The sequence below is a fragment of the Ornithodoros turicata genome, unplaced genomic scaffold, assembly GCF_037126465.1.
Source record: "Ornithodoros turicata isolate Travis unplaced genomic scaffold, ASM3712646v1 Chromosome190, whole genome shotgun sequence".
In the NCBI taxonomy this organism is placed as follows: Eukaryota; Metazoa; Arthropoda; class Arachnida; order Ixodida; family Argasidae; genus Ornithodoros; species Ornithodoros turicata.
The window spans coordinates 200,328-215,872 of NW_026999332.1; the positions used below are offsets into that span (position 1 = coordinate 200,328).

The 15,545-nt window shown below is 45.9% G+C and overlaps 1 protein-coding gene across 1 annotated transcript in view; it reads right to left on the bottom strand.

Moving 5' to 3' along the window:
- Nucleotides 1-4,980, bottom strand: part of LOC135373036 (uncharacterized) — a 59,883-nt gene extending 54,903 nt beyond the window's left edge. The window contains exon 1 of the mRNA XM_064606349.1: nucleotides 4,906-4,980. Within this exon, the coding sequence (XP_064462419.1) occupies nucleotides 4,906-4,980 (75 nt within the window). The remainder of the gene's footprint in view (nucleotides 1-4,905) is intronic.
- Nucleotides 4,981-15,545: the final 10,565 nt, after the last annotated feature.

Here is a 15,545-nt window from a genome sequence, read left to right on the forward strand (position 1 = left end):
TTATTTAAGACGGATTGTCTCGGTAGGCGCGGCTAAAGCCACTGTCGACGTAAAGCTGAAAAGTGCGTACAAACAAAACACTGGCAAGTAAATACTCGTGAGTATTTTGTTTGCATGCTGTTCTAGTGCACGTGTTAGCTCATTTCTTAAATGCAGCTAGTGTCTTTCGTGAGAATGGCTTCGAGGGGAAAATTTATTGACATATCGTTCTTGTCCGTTACCCCAGGAGAAAAATTTGCGAATAGTGAGCAGAAAAAAGTTGACAACTACTCACTCGAACAACTTCCATTGATGCACTGCTGGGGACAAGGTTAGCTAAAATTGCCGGTCAGTACTTCGCCTACCCATATTGCTTCAGTTGCGCTTGAAACTGGCGTGCCCATATGGCATTTGAAGGTAAGGACAGTGCACTGCATGTGTTTACTACACAAAAGAAAGTCTTGCAACATCGGGAGATGTGAGATGAGATAAATCATGGGGTGCTGATCTTAAACAACCGTGTCCCCTACAGTACATCGCCTAGAAAGGGAGCGTTTTAATTCTTCGCATTCGTTTAATGTAGTCCAGCAGCACTCTTCACAACTGCTCCAAAGGGATGCTTCAAATTCCTTGTCTTTTTCCTTGTTTTTATCGCCACTTGAGTGTACGTTTTCAAGCTATGCAGCAAGGAGTAGCTGTCCAGACAGGTAGAAGATACCATATGAAGCCGTGGGGGACATGTTTCATGCAAAGGAAAGACAAGGAAAGAGCCAAGGGCTTTTGCACCAGGCCAAGCAATTTTTATTAAATTAGGTCGTCTGAGAGCAAGACTCTAATTTACGAGCGTTTAAGTGATCTACCCAAATAGTTTTGGAAGATGAGCAACTGGTATTTTATTCATCCACTGTTGACTTGTCTTTTTGTGGGTGGTGTACGATGTAAATGCATCTCGACGTAGCGGAAGATCCTTGTACAGGCCGACGCGACAAGAAACACGGGATGTGTGAAATATGAGTTTTATTACATCTATTAAAAAATAAAGGATCCCACAGCGGAGTCTAAATGCCATTCTTCATGTAGTATACTACTAATAATAATCCCTGAGCAGTTCATTACGTTAAAATGTACAAATGCACACATGCAACGGTAGCGATGAAACCCGGATTCCTCGTGAAATACTTTTCTTTCTGAAGCACATCGTCAATTTTACCCCGCGGAATAGGTCATGTTCACTGACTTTTTATCTGCGCTGCACGCAATTGAAAAGTGTCTGGCATACGAGGCTCATCCGCACCGCTGGTGTTGGATGTGTTAAGAGGCCATACCAGTCGGGGAGCAACTCCGATTCACGGTTTTCCCGATTCTAGATGGCGCCACGGCCGCCGTCCTTCTCACGCCGTTCACCTCCGACTCCGAAATAATTCCCATTGTATATGGTTGACGTCGCGAGTTTAAGGCGGTCCGCACCCTCTGCGCTGTTTGTCGAGAGATAAAGTGTCGGACTTTGACACGAAATGTCCGCAGCTCGATTCGAGACATTCACGTCTTTTTGCTTGTCTCCTATTGCTACATGAGTACCTTGTTATTTTTATTTTGTTGTTATATATTTATGCTACAATTATTGTTTCCACGAGTCACGGGCGTCTGTGCTGACTGATTATACAATTTTTAGTTCCTCTTCGTATTGTTTTACTAGTGCATACTTACTGTATGCCGAGGTAACAAGTGTGATCGGATAGTACGGATGGCAACATGGGCAGTACACACACAGATGGTATTATGAACGAACGTTGCCAGCAGTGAGTCTGAGCACAAGGCGATTGCCAATTAAGAAATCAGGAAATGGCAAAGGATAGGTAACTTCATATTCTATCAAAGATCACGCGAGATGTCGGTGTTTCGGAGACTCTCAACTGGATGTACCAGCGGCTGTAAATTAGGCGTTAAACACACAGCGCTTACAATGCCAGTCAGGAAATTTTACTGCTCGAAACAATATTCCGAAATTCTAGAAACAGTTTATTGTGCACCGGGCGAATCAAGCAGGCGCATCACCCAGGGAGAGCGTGGGAAGAGGAAGAACACGATGGCGATGGACGCAGGCCTGTCTCACACCAGATGTGACCAAGAGAACGGTTTGGCCTTCTATGTGGGAGACTGTTTATTGTGCACCGAGGGAATCAAGCAGGCGCGTCACCCAGGGAGAGCGTGGGAAGAAGAAGAACACGATGGCGATGGACGCAGGTCTGTCTCACATCAGATGTGAGCAAGAGAACAGTTTGGCCTTCTATGTGGGAGACTGTTTATTGTGCACCGAGCGAATCAAGCAGGCGCATCACTCAGGGAGAGCGTGGGAAGAAGAAGAACACGATGGCGATGGACGCAGGTCTGTCTCACGTCAGATGTGAGCAAGAGAACGGTTTGGCTTTCTATGTGGAAGACTGCTTATTGTGCACCGAGGGAATCAAGCAGGCGCGTCACACAGGGAGAGCGTGGGAAGAAGAAGAACACGATGGCGATGGACGGAGGTCTGTCTCACACCAGATGTGAGCAAGAGAACGGTTTGGATTTCTATGTGGGAGACTGTTTATTGTGCACCGAGGGAATCAAGCAGGCGCGTCACCCAGGGAGAGCGTGGGAAGAAGAAGAACACGATGGCAATGGACGCAGGTCTGTCTCACACCAGATGTGAGCAAGACAACTGTTTGGCCTTCTATGTGGGAGACTGCTTATTGTGCACCGAAGGAATCAAGCAGGCGCGTCACTCAGGGAGAGCGTAGGAAGTAGAAGAACACGATGGCGATGGACGCAGGTCTGTCTCACATCAGATGTGAGCAAGAGAACTGTTTGGCCTTCTATGTGGGAGACTGCTTATTGTGCACCGAAGGAATCAAGCAGGCGCGTCACTCAGGGAGAGCGTAGGAAGTAGAAGAACACGATGGCGATGGACGCAGGTCTGTCTCACATTAGATGTGAGCAAGAGAACGGTTTGGCCTTCTGTGGGGGAGACTGGTTATTGTGCACCGAGCGAATCAAGCAGGCGCATCACTCAGGGAGAGCGTGGGAAGAAGAAGAACACGATGGCGATGGACGCAGGTCTGTCTCACATCAAGTGTGAGCAAGAGAACGGCTTGGCCTTCGATGTGGGAAACTGTTTATTGTGCACCGAGCGAATCAAGCAGGCGCATCACTCAAGGAGAGCGTGGGAAGAAGAAGAACACGATGGCGATGGACGCAGGTCTGTCTCACATCAGGTGTGAGCAAGAGAACGGCTTGGCCTTCTATGTGGGAGACTGTTTATTGTGCACCGAGCGAATCAAGCAGGCGCATCACTCAGGGAGAGCGTGGGAAGAAGAAGAACACGATGGCGATGGACGCAGGTCTGTCTCACATCAGGTGTGAGCAAGAGAACGGCTTGGCCTTCTATGTGGGAGACTGTTTATTGTGCGCCGAGGGAATCAAGCAGGCGTGTCACCTAGGGGCAGCGTGGGAAGAAGAGGAGCACGATGGCGATGGACGCAGGTCTGTCTCACATCAGATGTGAGCAAGAGAACGGCTTGGCCTTCGATGTGGGAAACTGTTTATTGTGCACCGAGCGAATCAAGCAGGCGCATCACTCAGGGAGAGCGTGGGAAGAAGAAGAACACGATGGGCGATGGACGCAGTGTCTGTCTCACATCAGGTGTGAGCAAGAGAACGCTTTGGCCTCTATGTGGGAGAGTGGTTTTTTTGTGCACCGAGCGAATCAAGGAGGCGCATCACTCAGGGAGATCGTTGGGAAGAAGAAGAACACGATGGCGATGGACGCAGGTCTGTCTCACATCAAGTGTGAGCAAGAGAACGGCTTGTCCATTCTATGTGGGAGACTGTATATGTGCGCCGAGGGAATCAAGCAGCGTGTCACCCAGGGGCATCGTGGGGAAGGAGAGGAGCACGATGGGCGATGGGACTGCAGTCTGTCTCACATCATATGTGAGTCAAGACAACGGATCATCACATAAATCATGATGTCACGGGGTATGGTCATGGGGTTCATGGTACAATATACGTAACCTTGAATAGTATACAACTGTTTTCAGGAACAAACTTACTCTAGGCTTTGAAATCGGTTAAAGTCGTCTAGTAGTTGTTATCTCCAAAATTCGCAAATGGGTTTTGCACTACTGTGTGAAGTACCACAGAGTAGTGTTTAGCTAGCTATTTAATTACTTATGCTATAGGCACTGCCATCATAAATCGAAACATACTTCGTCAGTCACAGTCTGCTGCGTCAGGCAGCTTCCCTCTTATACTCAATAGATGAATAGCGTCTGAAAAGAGGCATTAAAGTATGTGAGAAACACATCGCGTACCTGCTCAGTTATTGCCCTGAGCGCTAAAACGTCATCTTCGTGAGACATGGAAAATTCCTTGCTCCCCTTTTTCATTTGTGTTCATCACGCAACTAGGATATCTATCATAGCACTGTGCTATTTTATAATACGTTTCCTTCTGTCGCTTAAAATTGATTGGTACTTGGCGAAATCCAGCCCACCAACGCTCTCGTGTCACAGCCGAAATGTCACGGCGAGGCCTAGCAGTCGTTGGCGAAGGAACTTCTTCAGTTCAAGAGTATGCGTGTCAACGCGCACAGAGAAACCACTCGCGCGGGAGAGTTCAGAGCAACGTTTGTGTCAAATTATGTAAAATGCGACAAGCTACAGGGGCGAAACGGGCGAAAACAACGAACGTCACCAACTTCATTCACAGTGCAAGACGCTAAACGAGCGAAAAGGTATCTGCTACTCTTGAGATTTCTGAAAATATGGTGCAGCCCGTCAGGAAGAACGACAATACGGTGATAGGAGCCTTTAACGTGCAGAACATTAGTGCACATGTTACTGTTACAGAGACTGTCCTGGTACTGGGGAACTGCAACGTTCTCACCTTCTCGCACACCTGCCACCAACCTACTGCGACACAAGGCTCGTCGTAAGTTTCCCATACCACAACAGAAGACATCTATGCCAGCGCCGCCATCTACTGGAGTAATGATGAAACTATCTTGGCGATCAAAATAGACCGTATGCAAAACCGAGCGCCATCTCGTAGCAGTCCCGAGAACCTACCGACATTCCGCCATGTATGAGGCGTCCCACCCGTCCCGAGCAATGCAAATGATTGCCATAAAACAATTTTCTCGCGTGTCATGCTTCTCACATATGCTGTTTCAATATCTTACTTATGTTATCAGACGCGCGTTTCAAAGGGGAATGTAAACCAGGTAAGAAAACCTCAAATATATCTATTCCTTATTGCAACGAAACTGTTGAGCGCGGTGACATAGGTTGGACAATAAAATTACGTTAACCTAGTGGAACGATGCTGTTATCCCATCCCAGGTGAAATGTATACAATTTAGTACAGCTCATTTGAAAACTTGTTAGTGCACTTTATACAGCAGACACATTTGGTGAAAAAATAAACGCTTAGTACGATTGCAGTTCTTGCTATGAAACCCGCTGTGATATGCACCGTTACGCACTGGTATAAACTGTGGTTTCCTCAGCTCGGTGAATCTGAGTTTTCGTTATTTGAGCATCTCCCGTATAACTGTCATGTTTGGTTGCACTGCATTTCATGTGACTGTTTACCAGACAGAGTGTCCTCCTTACCCATAACAGCACAATGTACTGAAAGTCGAGTGCAATAGGGGTGGACGGGTAAGTGGAAGGCCTTGAACAGACTCGTGAAACTAAAGATTACTGATAAGATGCATACCGTCCACCCCTACTGCACTCGACTTTGAGTACATTGCGCTGGTGGACAGATGCGCCCCTCAGACGGTTCACTCTGACTGTTTCAATCATTTAGTGCGAGGACATCTCATGCTTGCCTTACAGTCACCTTCAATAGCTTCCCTGGGGCAGAAATGACTGCTGGCAATCAAGAGAAAAGATAAGTTCAGTGGTGACACAGGAAAGTATGCTCACGGCGCTTGAAAGAGGCTGATTTTGCCTCAAACGTACCAAATGGAAAATGGGGTGTTCATGAATTTGCTGCGCTACCAGACTGCACATTCAAGAAAAAGCCAGAGAGAAAACTACCAAGGGAACGCGTAGTAGTGATGCAGAACTATCGATAAGTCATACATAGTGTCCGTAACCATAGCTAGTTCTAGGGTAATTGGGCATCGATACTTGCCGCAATCGTACTATGTTTTTATTGTGTACCAAATGTTTATACCCTATACAGTGCAGTAAATAGTCCTTAAATAGTCTGTACTGAACTGTCTAAATAGGATGGTATTAAACAGCTGCCTTGCGCTTTGTTCACGTAATTTTCTCTCCCAAAACCGAAATATTATGATAATATTATATTATAATAATATTATATTATAATAATATTATATTATAATAAATATTATGTTATAAACCGCACGACGTGAAGAAAAAGAGAAGATTCCAGGCTGCGGTGATTGTAAGTTACTTTCCTGCGTGACTTGGTTTATAACGGCCTGTTTCTGGAGCATTTGTGAGTTCGGTAATAAACCTCGTTTTGGCGCTACTTGACTTCGTTCCGTTCGGTTTTTCGTCGTCGCAAAGCGGAAGGGCGTTCGCCTTGAGAATGGGGGTTTAGGTTCCCACCAAACTGATGGCCAACGTGTTGATGATCAGGTCCGTCTGTTAGGCTGCGGAGAACATGCAGCAAAGCTGTCCTTAGAAGGCATTCCGTTTTCGTGATTTTTGTTACTGCCACTAATGACCCACTCACTTATTTTGGTTCTCTGGCGTCCCATGTTTTACATCTTCCCCCGCCTCGTTTTCCTAAGGAACCGCTGAGGAGAAGAGAACACAGACGCAGGACAATCCACCTCAAAGTACGTCGCACTGACGTAACCAGAGGAAGTGATGGATCTTCAAATCCCCAACCCCAAATGGTACCTTTGGTAGTGCATTTCGGAGACGGAAATGAGGGAAATTTCCCCCTCTCCCATGTAACGTGCTTCTAGAACGCGTCCCGAAATATTTTTCTGGCTACGCTGCTGGTACGTCAGCTCTGGTATTCGCAATGCCGCAGCGTAACCTTGCACTAACGACTTTGTTTCCGTTACGCATAATATATGTATTTTTTTTAGTATGCTCTGGTCCCAGAAGTTCTCACCAAACGCATCCACCGCCTGGGAACCTTGGGGCATTGTATCCTATACAAAGAGTATATAACTGGGTACCCTGTCTTAGACATTATCAGGGAGTTCAAGATTCGTCAAGAGCCTCCAGTCGTGAAGTGCAAAATGAATGCATGTATTGTAAATTGTAGTCCATATGGTGAATGTATAATGCATATAGTTGATCAAAGGGAGGAAGAGGGGAAGTTCACGTCCGCAGATACGTTTGTCGCCTTCTTTTAAAAACCTGCGTCCCGTCTGAGTGCAGCACTGTAGCGGTATAATGCATATAGTGTTAATGAATAGTGTGTGAACATAATGTATGTACAGGATGCATATGTGTGTGTAGTAACTGCTTATAATGAATGTAGTAAATGCATATATGTAGTGTACCTAACATTTTCCCAGATGCTGTTCTCATATCTGAGTCATTTTTATTACCTTGTTCATAACCAGGTGACTTCACAGATTACATTGTGATAATAAGGTAATACATGCGCACTTGTTTAATAGCTTCACTGTGCCCAGTAAGACCTGATTGATTAAGAGCATTTGGAAATTACTGAGGTAGCTGCATACATGAAATATCTGCCCAGCTATGTCCACTATGCTGATGGGAAAGGCCCGATAATGAATGTCAAATTCTTTCCCGCGTCGGTCACACGTTCAACATGCACTCTTGCTCAGGCAATTTCTCTTGTATTTTGAACACTACCCTTGGATATTTTGGCTTCTCCTCTCATCCTAAATGGTGGATTGTACAATTCCTTGGGGGAGACACGAAACATTGAAAGTCTTATCTACCATTATGGCACCACAAGCTTCGAGGTCATCTTACAATCCTCTACTCTGTACTATGTCCACACCAGATACGGACCCACCCCAAAGCCGGGAAACAAAGCTGATGTAGCCTACTGTGTCGCAGTCAACAACTGCTTTATATGTGTTGTAATGTTTATAACGCGAAAAAGATGTCTCTTTGCATTGAGAGATGATGACCTCTGGATTCTGACTTCAGTAGTATCGAGTACTAATCTTATGTTGGGGATCTTGCGAAAAGCTTTGGAAAAATTCGTGTGTGTTTCCTGTACGGCTGGAAATACTGTCATGTCTCACAATGCTTCCCGTCTGTTTAGAGCGCGAACCGACGCTTCGCGTTCTTGGGGATATCACGTATCACACAGAAACATAAAACACGTAACATCTTGCCCTGCACATAATAATTCGTACAGCCATAAGGCACGCAATTCACAGGCATGGCTTGCAGCAGTGGCGAAATGGCGTTTGTTTTCCAGCCAGTTCGAGACCCAACGGGAAGCAAGATGGAGAGGGGGATGTGCGCATGCGCCGTGTTTCTGTCGCAAGTGGCGGACTGTCTAGCCGTCTACTCTTTTTCTGTGTCCCTATCGTATTTATAACGTCGACATGAAAACGACGAGTTCAGCATTGACTCAGATGATGCCTTACTTTAAAATGAGTAATGTAAATGTAATTTGAAGTTTGTTTTTAAAGTCAAAGTTCATTTTGTTCAAATTTAAAATTTGAATTCCTCTGCCTAGGTTAGAAGTGTCTTTCTCCTTGCTTGTCCAGAGCTGTCCTAACCTGTCCAGACATGCCATGATGACGTGACACATGAAGTCCCAAGATGTTTGGAAGATGTGATGTTTTGTAACCAGGTAGTCAACTGTCTGTGCACCTATCTACCCAGTGACGGCCAGCGGCCGCACCGGACCGCTGTCTTCGAGGTGGTGTCGTTCATTTTAAGTTAAACTATATCTCTCCGTTCTATTTCTATCGCTCTATTATGACCACGGCTAGCCGACAACACTACACACAACGCCCTCTGGACACGAGATAGATGCTCCCAAAATAGTCTGGTGACTCAATGGATTATCTCAATTCCTTTGGGAGGTCCTAATGACTAATTAGTACACCTATCGCTGTTCAGAAACAAATTACGTCAGATCGTACAACGGCGCCGCCGACTTTGCAGAGCGAAGCTACCATAGCAAAAAATCAATAAGTCATAAGACGCCACGTTTAGATGTGGCATCTCATACTGTAATATTTTTGTTGCAATTCTTTACATATTATTATGGTCGTGTTCTGGTCCATACTACCGGTAGCCCTATCTAAGGGTGACTACCAGGCTCTTCCATCTTCTCGAGCCTGAAGGCACGAGTTCCTCTCGGAGTGCATGTGGTGTCATTATACAAAGCAATAGCGAACTAAGTCGTGATAACAACCATGTTCCGCAAAAGATTACGGCAATGACTTTCAGACGATGCAGCGGTTGAGGTGAAGCCTTCTTTTCTTTCCGTCGTGGTGGGAGTGGATTTGGAACGCGAATGAAGACACGAAAGCGGCTAAAAACGTGACCCCGTTTGCGTGTGCCACTTATACAAAGAAGCCCCGTGTACCTTAGTGTAGGAACATGGTTTTGTGAAATGACTGTGTTCTCCGTCCGCTCTGTTTTGGTTTCGTTATGTCTACCAACGTCGTGATTTACATCGCGGCGACGTTTCGTCGGTAGAGGTCCATTGCAATTTAATGGCATCCAAAGGGGTTGTTGGCTGGTCGTGGTCAGTATATTGTACTAGATTGTGTAACTTATGTCTATTTGATTACACATGTATGGTTTGCTTGTAGAGTCCTCTCACTGCTCATATTGGCACTATAAGTTGGGTGTCAAACAATACAGGAAGTCAAACAAGAGCAAAGTGACTTACCAGGAGAAGACCTTTAAAATCGTCGCAGGTTACTGGCCTTCCATTTAGCATTTTTGGTACAAGGTTCTCCGGAGAGAGAAGAACAGAGACGAGATTATCCAGTTGTGTTTTGAAGTCTTCACGCAATCCTGTAAGTGCGACATGAACATCATGAATCCAATGCACAAAACAAGTCGGGAAAACAGTTTTCCGCAAAAATAGCGCTCAGGTCAAGCGCGTCGTCATGGAGTTGTAGCTTCTGAGTGCCAAAGTTTACAAAACGCAAATATGTCAAGTATTTAAGACTCGTGAGGCGCTTACAAGACACTTGAAAAAGGCACTCAAAGGCCAAATGTACTCTGGAGCACACTAGCTGAGGAGAAAATCCTGCTGTGCCGGCGTAGCGTACGCATCCATGACGGGAAATCTTGGCTCCAGGGTCATATCCTGGAGTCAACACCTTTTTCCTGAGTTGCTTGATTTCCTTTTAAACTCGTTAACTTTACAAGCCCCATTTCGAATAGAATCCGGCGTATTATAGAGGTATGACCAAGGTGCCCGTCAAGTGGAAGCGTGGAGTGACAGCGGCCTGGAGATTGAGTCGTATTGTCCGTCGCGCCTCGTCTCTGGAAAAGTTCAGACCTGTCTCTTTCCTTGTCCAAGAGTTTCACGAGCGGGCTGAGGTTGTGCGTCATGCCCTGTGGCTTATGTCATATGAGCCATGTCCGCGTGTGGTGTGGTGTACGCGGTGTGCTGTATCTAATGGCTGTGGTCGAGGTTTGCATTCTGTATGAGAAGCAATCAGAAGTAAGACAAATGTCTTATGCCAACGCAATCTCATCGCATTCATTAGATTAGTCGCCCTTAAATTTTCCTTCCCTCTCTGATTTAGCCAGGGACGATCGCCGCATCTAGGCGAAATGACAAGACGATCATCGTCTGACAAAACGTTCGACGCAACTGACGAAACGCTACCCGATGTAGAGGTGCTTTTGAGAAGAAAAGATAAAATTTTGCAACTGGAGAAGACAATGAGCTACAACGAGCAGGCGCGGCCGCCGATTCAACATAGAACTGCACCTTCACCGCGTAGCACTCTCCTAGCCAACCATCATCTCCAATGATATCATTATCTACCCCAATAAGTGTTGCAAAAACGGCGTACGCCTCGCGTTCTGAACAAATCAGGACAGATAACGATATAATTCCAGATTATTGTTGACTAGGAGTTTACTGTGCGGCGAAGTTCACATGTAAGAGCCCTGGTGAAGACATTACTAAGACGCTGCATGAGTTGGTACTAAAAATTAATGTTCGGCCCCTATCCAAAACTGAAGTTGAAGCTTACCACGGACTCCCAGTAGGATCTTCAGAACAAACTCATCATCCTGATAAGATTTAAGAAGCGTTCTGCTGTACAGGGATAGCTTAAAGCCAAAGTTGAAATCAAAAAGGTATCAAATGAAAAACCCTACCAGGAGCTTTTTGTTTGTGAAAATCTAACAGGACAAAACAAAGACATCCTGAGATTGAGTACAGAGCACGCTAACGCAAATGGCTATGCCTATGTATGGGTGCGGAATGGCCGTATTTTTGCCAAGAAAAGTGACTTGGCAATGGTTTGCCTGCTGCTCGGGACCGACGGAATGCCAGCAGCGTTTCTTCTTTCACTTAAGCAAAAACAAAAAAGAAAGAAAAACGCTTTTTGCTGTTCTTTGTCGTTGACTGATTTGTGTTTTTCGGGGTTGCGGTTGTTGTCGGCAGGTTGGAAGTCGAGCGACCCAGGCCAACACCACCTAGGTACAGGAAGCCTGCACACTCGTCAACGTGACGTAACGATTAAGAATCAGCCAATCAGCATTATGCTTTCAATGGCGATAGCCAATTACAAACAAACTTTCAGCGGTCGTGGCCATGCAGACGAACCAGTGTTGTCTGCGAATAGTGATCTAACATTCCCGCGTACCAAATGGGAAAACTTGGAAATAAAGCGCAAACAGGGTCTTAGTTTTTCTCAAAAGTGCTATTCTGGAAAGCGTCTTGCACTTTTTGTATAAATATTTATGTCTACATATTCTAGGTGAGCTGCAGTCATTTCCAGGTTCTTGAATTGGCAGAACGGTGAATTGCAGTAGCAGACGAATTCTGGCTCTTAAGGTCCACATAACGAAGGACGGGGAAGGGGCACTGAGCTGGCCTTCCGTAGCTAGGTGACGTTCCCAGGGTTTGTGGGCGGTAATTTCCCACACCGTCTTATTTCAAACGCATGGTTAAGTGTTTGATACTGTAATTTTTTGCGTTATCATTTCGTGTGAAGGATATCGCTAGCTTTAATTAAAGTTGATGATGAACTTTGATATTTGCTCTTGGGGCTGATGATTTCATTTTCTGCATTACCACCAGCAATGGGGTAGAGCATCGCCCCAGCTATGAAACTCTACAGCCATCATCCCGTAATAAAGTTGTTGTTTTGTTCTTGTTCGAATGTATTCACAATTTAACTGCATCTCTTTAGAACCAGAGATGGTTATGAAAATGCTATGAGTTTTTTTTAAATGATTGTGGCAGTAAACATAACATATACTGTCGTGCCTCGCTAATATGGACCCGTTAATGTAGGAAACTCGAATTATGGACGATTTCTGTGCGGACTAAACTTTTTCAATTCAAGTGCGTGTAAGACTATGCCAAGGAGTTCCACCACAGCTACGCTACAACAGATAATGGTGAACTGTAAGACGATGAACAAGACGCCTTCACCATATATATTGAACCGCCAGAAACAAATGTCTCTTTTACCGACCTCGGTAGCTCAGTCGGTAACGGTCTATGGCTCAGTCGGTGGTTTCAGTATATGCTGAGTGTTATGTACAACAGGGCAACACAGCGGCGGTTGCGGTGCGGGTTGGCTGCATCAGCGGTACGTGGTGTGGGGTCTGTCTACCGCAAAGATGTACCCTGTATATGAGAATACAGTAGAGTACCGTGGGTACGCAGTGCACAACACCTTTATCTGATGATGATGGTTGGGGGTTTCATCGCCAGGGGCAATACTCCAAATGATGGCTGGATGCTGAGTTGTATGAGTGAGCAAAAATGTAAGATTGAAAGGAGGACGTGTGAGAGAGTTGGTTTGTCCCTTCAGATGACGCGCCCTTTGAAGTCGGTGAGGAGGTGTGTTGGCTTAGCTCAATTCATAGAGAACTGGATCGGTAATCCAGAGAATGTGGATTCGAGTCCTACAACTGGATAACTTTTTCAGTTTTCCTTTTCCTTTCATCTTACAGCGATACTCTACCACATTGCTGGTGCCGATTTGGGAAATGGAATACGAACACAATCTAATAACCAACTATTTTTAACACGACGAATGGGGAGTTTCATCGCCAGGGGCGTTCTAGTAGAAACAAAGCGCGAACAAACGGTAGGAAATAGGCTACAACGCCACCATGCTGCCGCTGACTTCCTTCATTTTTTAGGAGCCGGTGTTGTCGGTTCAGTGCACTACTTCTAAAGGAACGCAAATCTAACTGACTATTTTTTTCCCTCCGAAAAGTGCGTTGATATTAAATAAACGAATTGTAAAGTTCACAGGTCAGCGCTAGTTCCTCGGCCGCAGAAGCCCCGGCGACGTGACGTCACTGCCTAAACGGAGGAGGGAAAGGCAACAATCAGAGGAGGAAAGGTTCATACGGAACTGAGAGCGAAACTTTGCATGTTGTGCATGCATATGAAAAGGTTCTCCGTCTAATCCTGTACTTGTGACTGAAATGGTGTGTTTTGGTAATGCGCTTTCTAATTAGCGTAATATAACGTTTCCTTTCCATGGCTAATTAAGCTTGTTTGACAAATAAATTAGGTACACTGATGGAAACCACCTGTTTGGGCGGTAAATTCCTTCACAAGTATGACGCAGAAGGTTTCTAATTTTCATCCCGAGTACATTATTTAATAATTAGGGGTCACTACAGAGTGAAAGACCCTGCCTTACAAACTTACTTCCAAACATATATATTTGTGACTTCCAAACATATATATATATATATATATATGTTTTTAAGTCAAACGTCGCCATGCCAGTACCAGACAGCTGTTTCGGCCTTCTTGGGCCTCATCAGCAGTACGCAGGCAGGCAACGTTTGAGCGGATGGCGTCAGAAGGTCACGTGGCACGTGATGCCTCCCATCAGGGTGTCGTAAGACACCTCTGAAAGCCCAGTGCATAGCCAGTCAAGTGTATAAGGGGGAAAGAAATTAGCAGGAGCTCTTTGGCTGCACGTATAGCATATGTTTGTAAGTCAAACGTCGCCATGCCGGTACTGGACGGCTGTTTCGGCCTTGGTGGGCCTCATGTGCTATACGTGCAGCCAAAGAGCTGGACCAGGATGTTGTATATAGATAGGGCAAAAAACGACACCAGAGACTGAAGTAGGGAATGGGGGAAAGTTATTTATTGAGCCGGCATTTAAAATAAGGGTCTGGGGAAGTCTACGTTTCTGCGGAGGCTCCGCCTTCTTCGGGACTATGATGGGGACTCGCAGCTAGAGCCCTGCACGGGCCGACTTTTCCGGGCCCGACCCGGCTCGGGCGCATCGAAAAATGGCCCGGCCCGACTCGTGCCCGGACATTCATATTTTTACGCGACCCCGCCCTGCCCGGTGACCCAGTGACTAGAGCCCGGCTCGGCCCGACCCGACCCCTTGACCCGGCGAGTAGATCCCAGCTTAGTATTTCCAGCCGCGACGTACGCGTTTCTGGCGATTATCAAACAAGTTTATCAGTAAATTTATAAGGAGAGAAGACAAACATACAAGTGATGGTGGTTTAACACCATAACCGCACCAGACCAAATTAAATCCAGAACGTACGCGGGCATGGGCTTTATCGTTACACTGTCAAGATTTTGCGGAGGTAGAGGACGCTGTCGACAAACTCCTTCTCCCAGTCCATACCCCTCTCACCGAGCTTTGCCAAGTGCTTGTGAAATATGTGAGGAGTGGGGAGCAATGTAAAGTGGCTTTCAGAATGTTCTAGAGGGTCAAATCATATGCCTAATGCCTTGCTTGTCTTTGCAAAATATGCACAGGAATGACGCAAGCGCATGATGATATGAACTAATGCATCTCCATTGTGGGGAATTAGCTGCGTGGCCCGGCCGGGCCTGACTCTCGGAAACATATCTGTCGGCACGCGATGGTGGCGTATTTTAACGGCCCGGACCCGGCCCGTGGTGCTAGCGTATTTTGTCGGCCCGGGCTCGGCCCGGCCGGGAGCACACATCCAATAACAAGCCCGGCTCGGGCCCGGGCCCCTGCAGGGCTCTACTCGGAGCTACTCCCGAAGAAGGCGGAGCCTCTGTCGAAACGTCGACTTCCCCAGACCCTTATTTTAAATGCCGGCTTAATAAATAACTTTCCCCCACTCCCTACTTCAGTCTCTGGCGTCTTTTTCCCTATATATATATATATATATACATATATATATATATATTAGTCGTCAAAAAAGCTGATAAAGGCGGTGCAATCGTGGTAATGGACAAAAACAATTATGTTAACGAAGGTCTTCGACAACTATCGTGCACATTTTTTTACAAACTCCTCGACGCTGACCCTACAGAGCAAATTACAGCAGATGTTATCCGCAGTCTAAAAGCTCTAAAGGCAAGAAAAATTATAGATACCACCCTGTACGACTATCTACTCCTCAAAAACC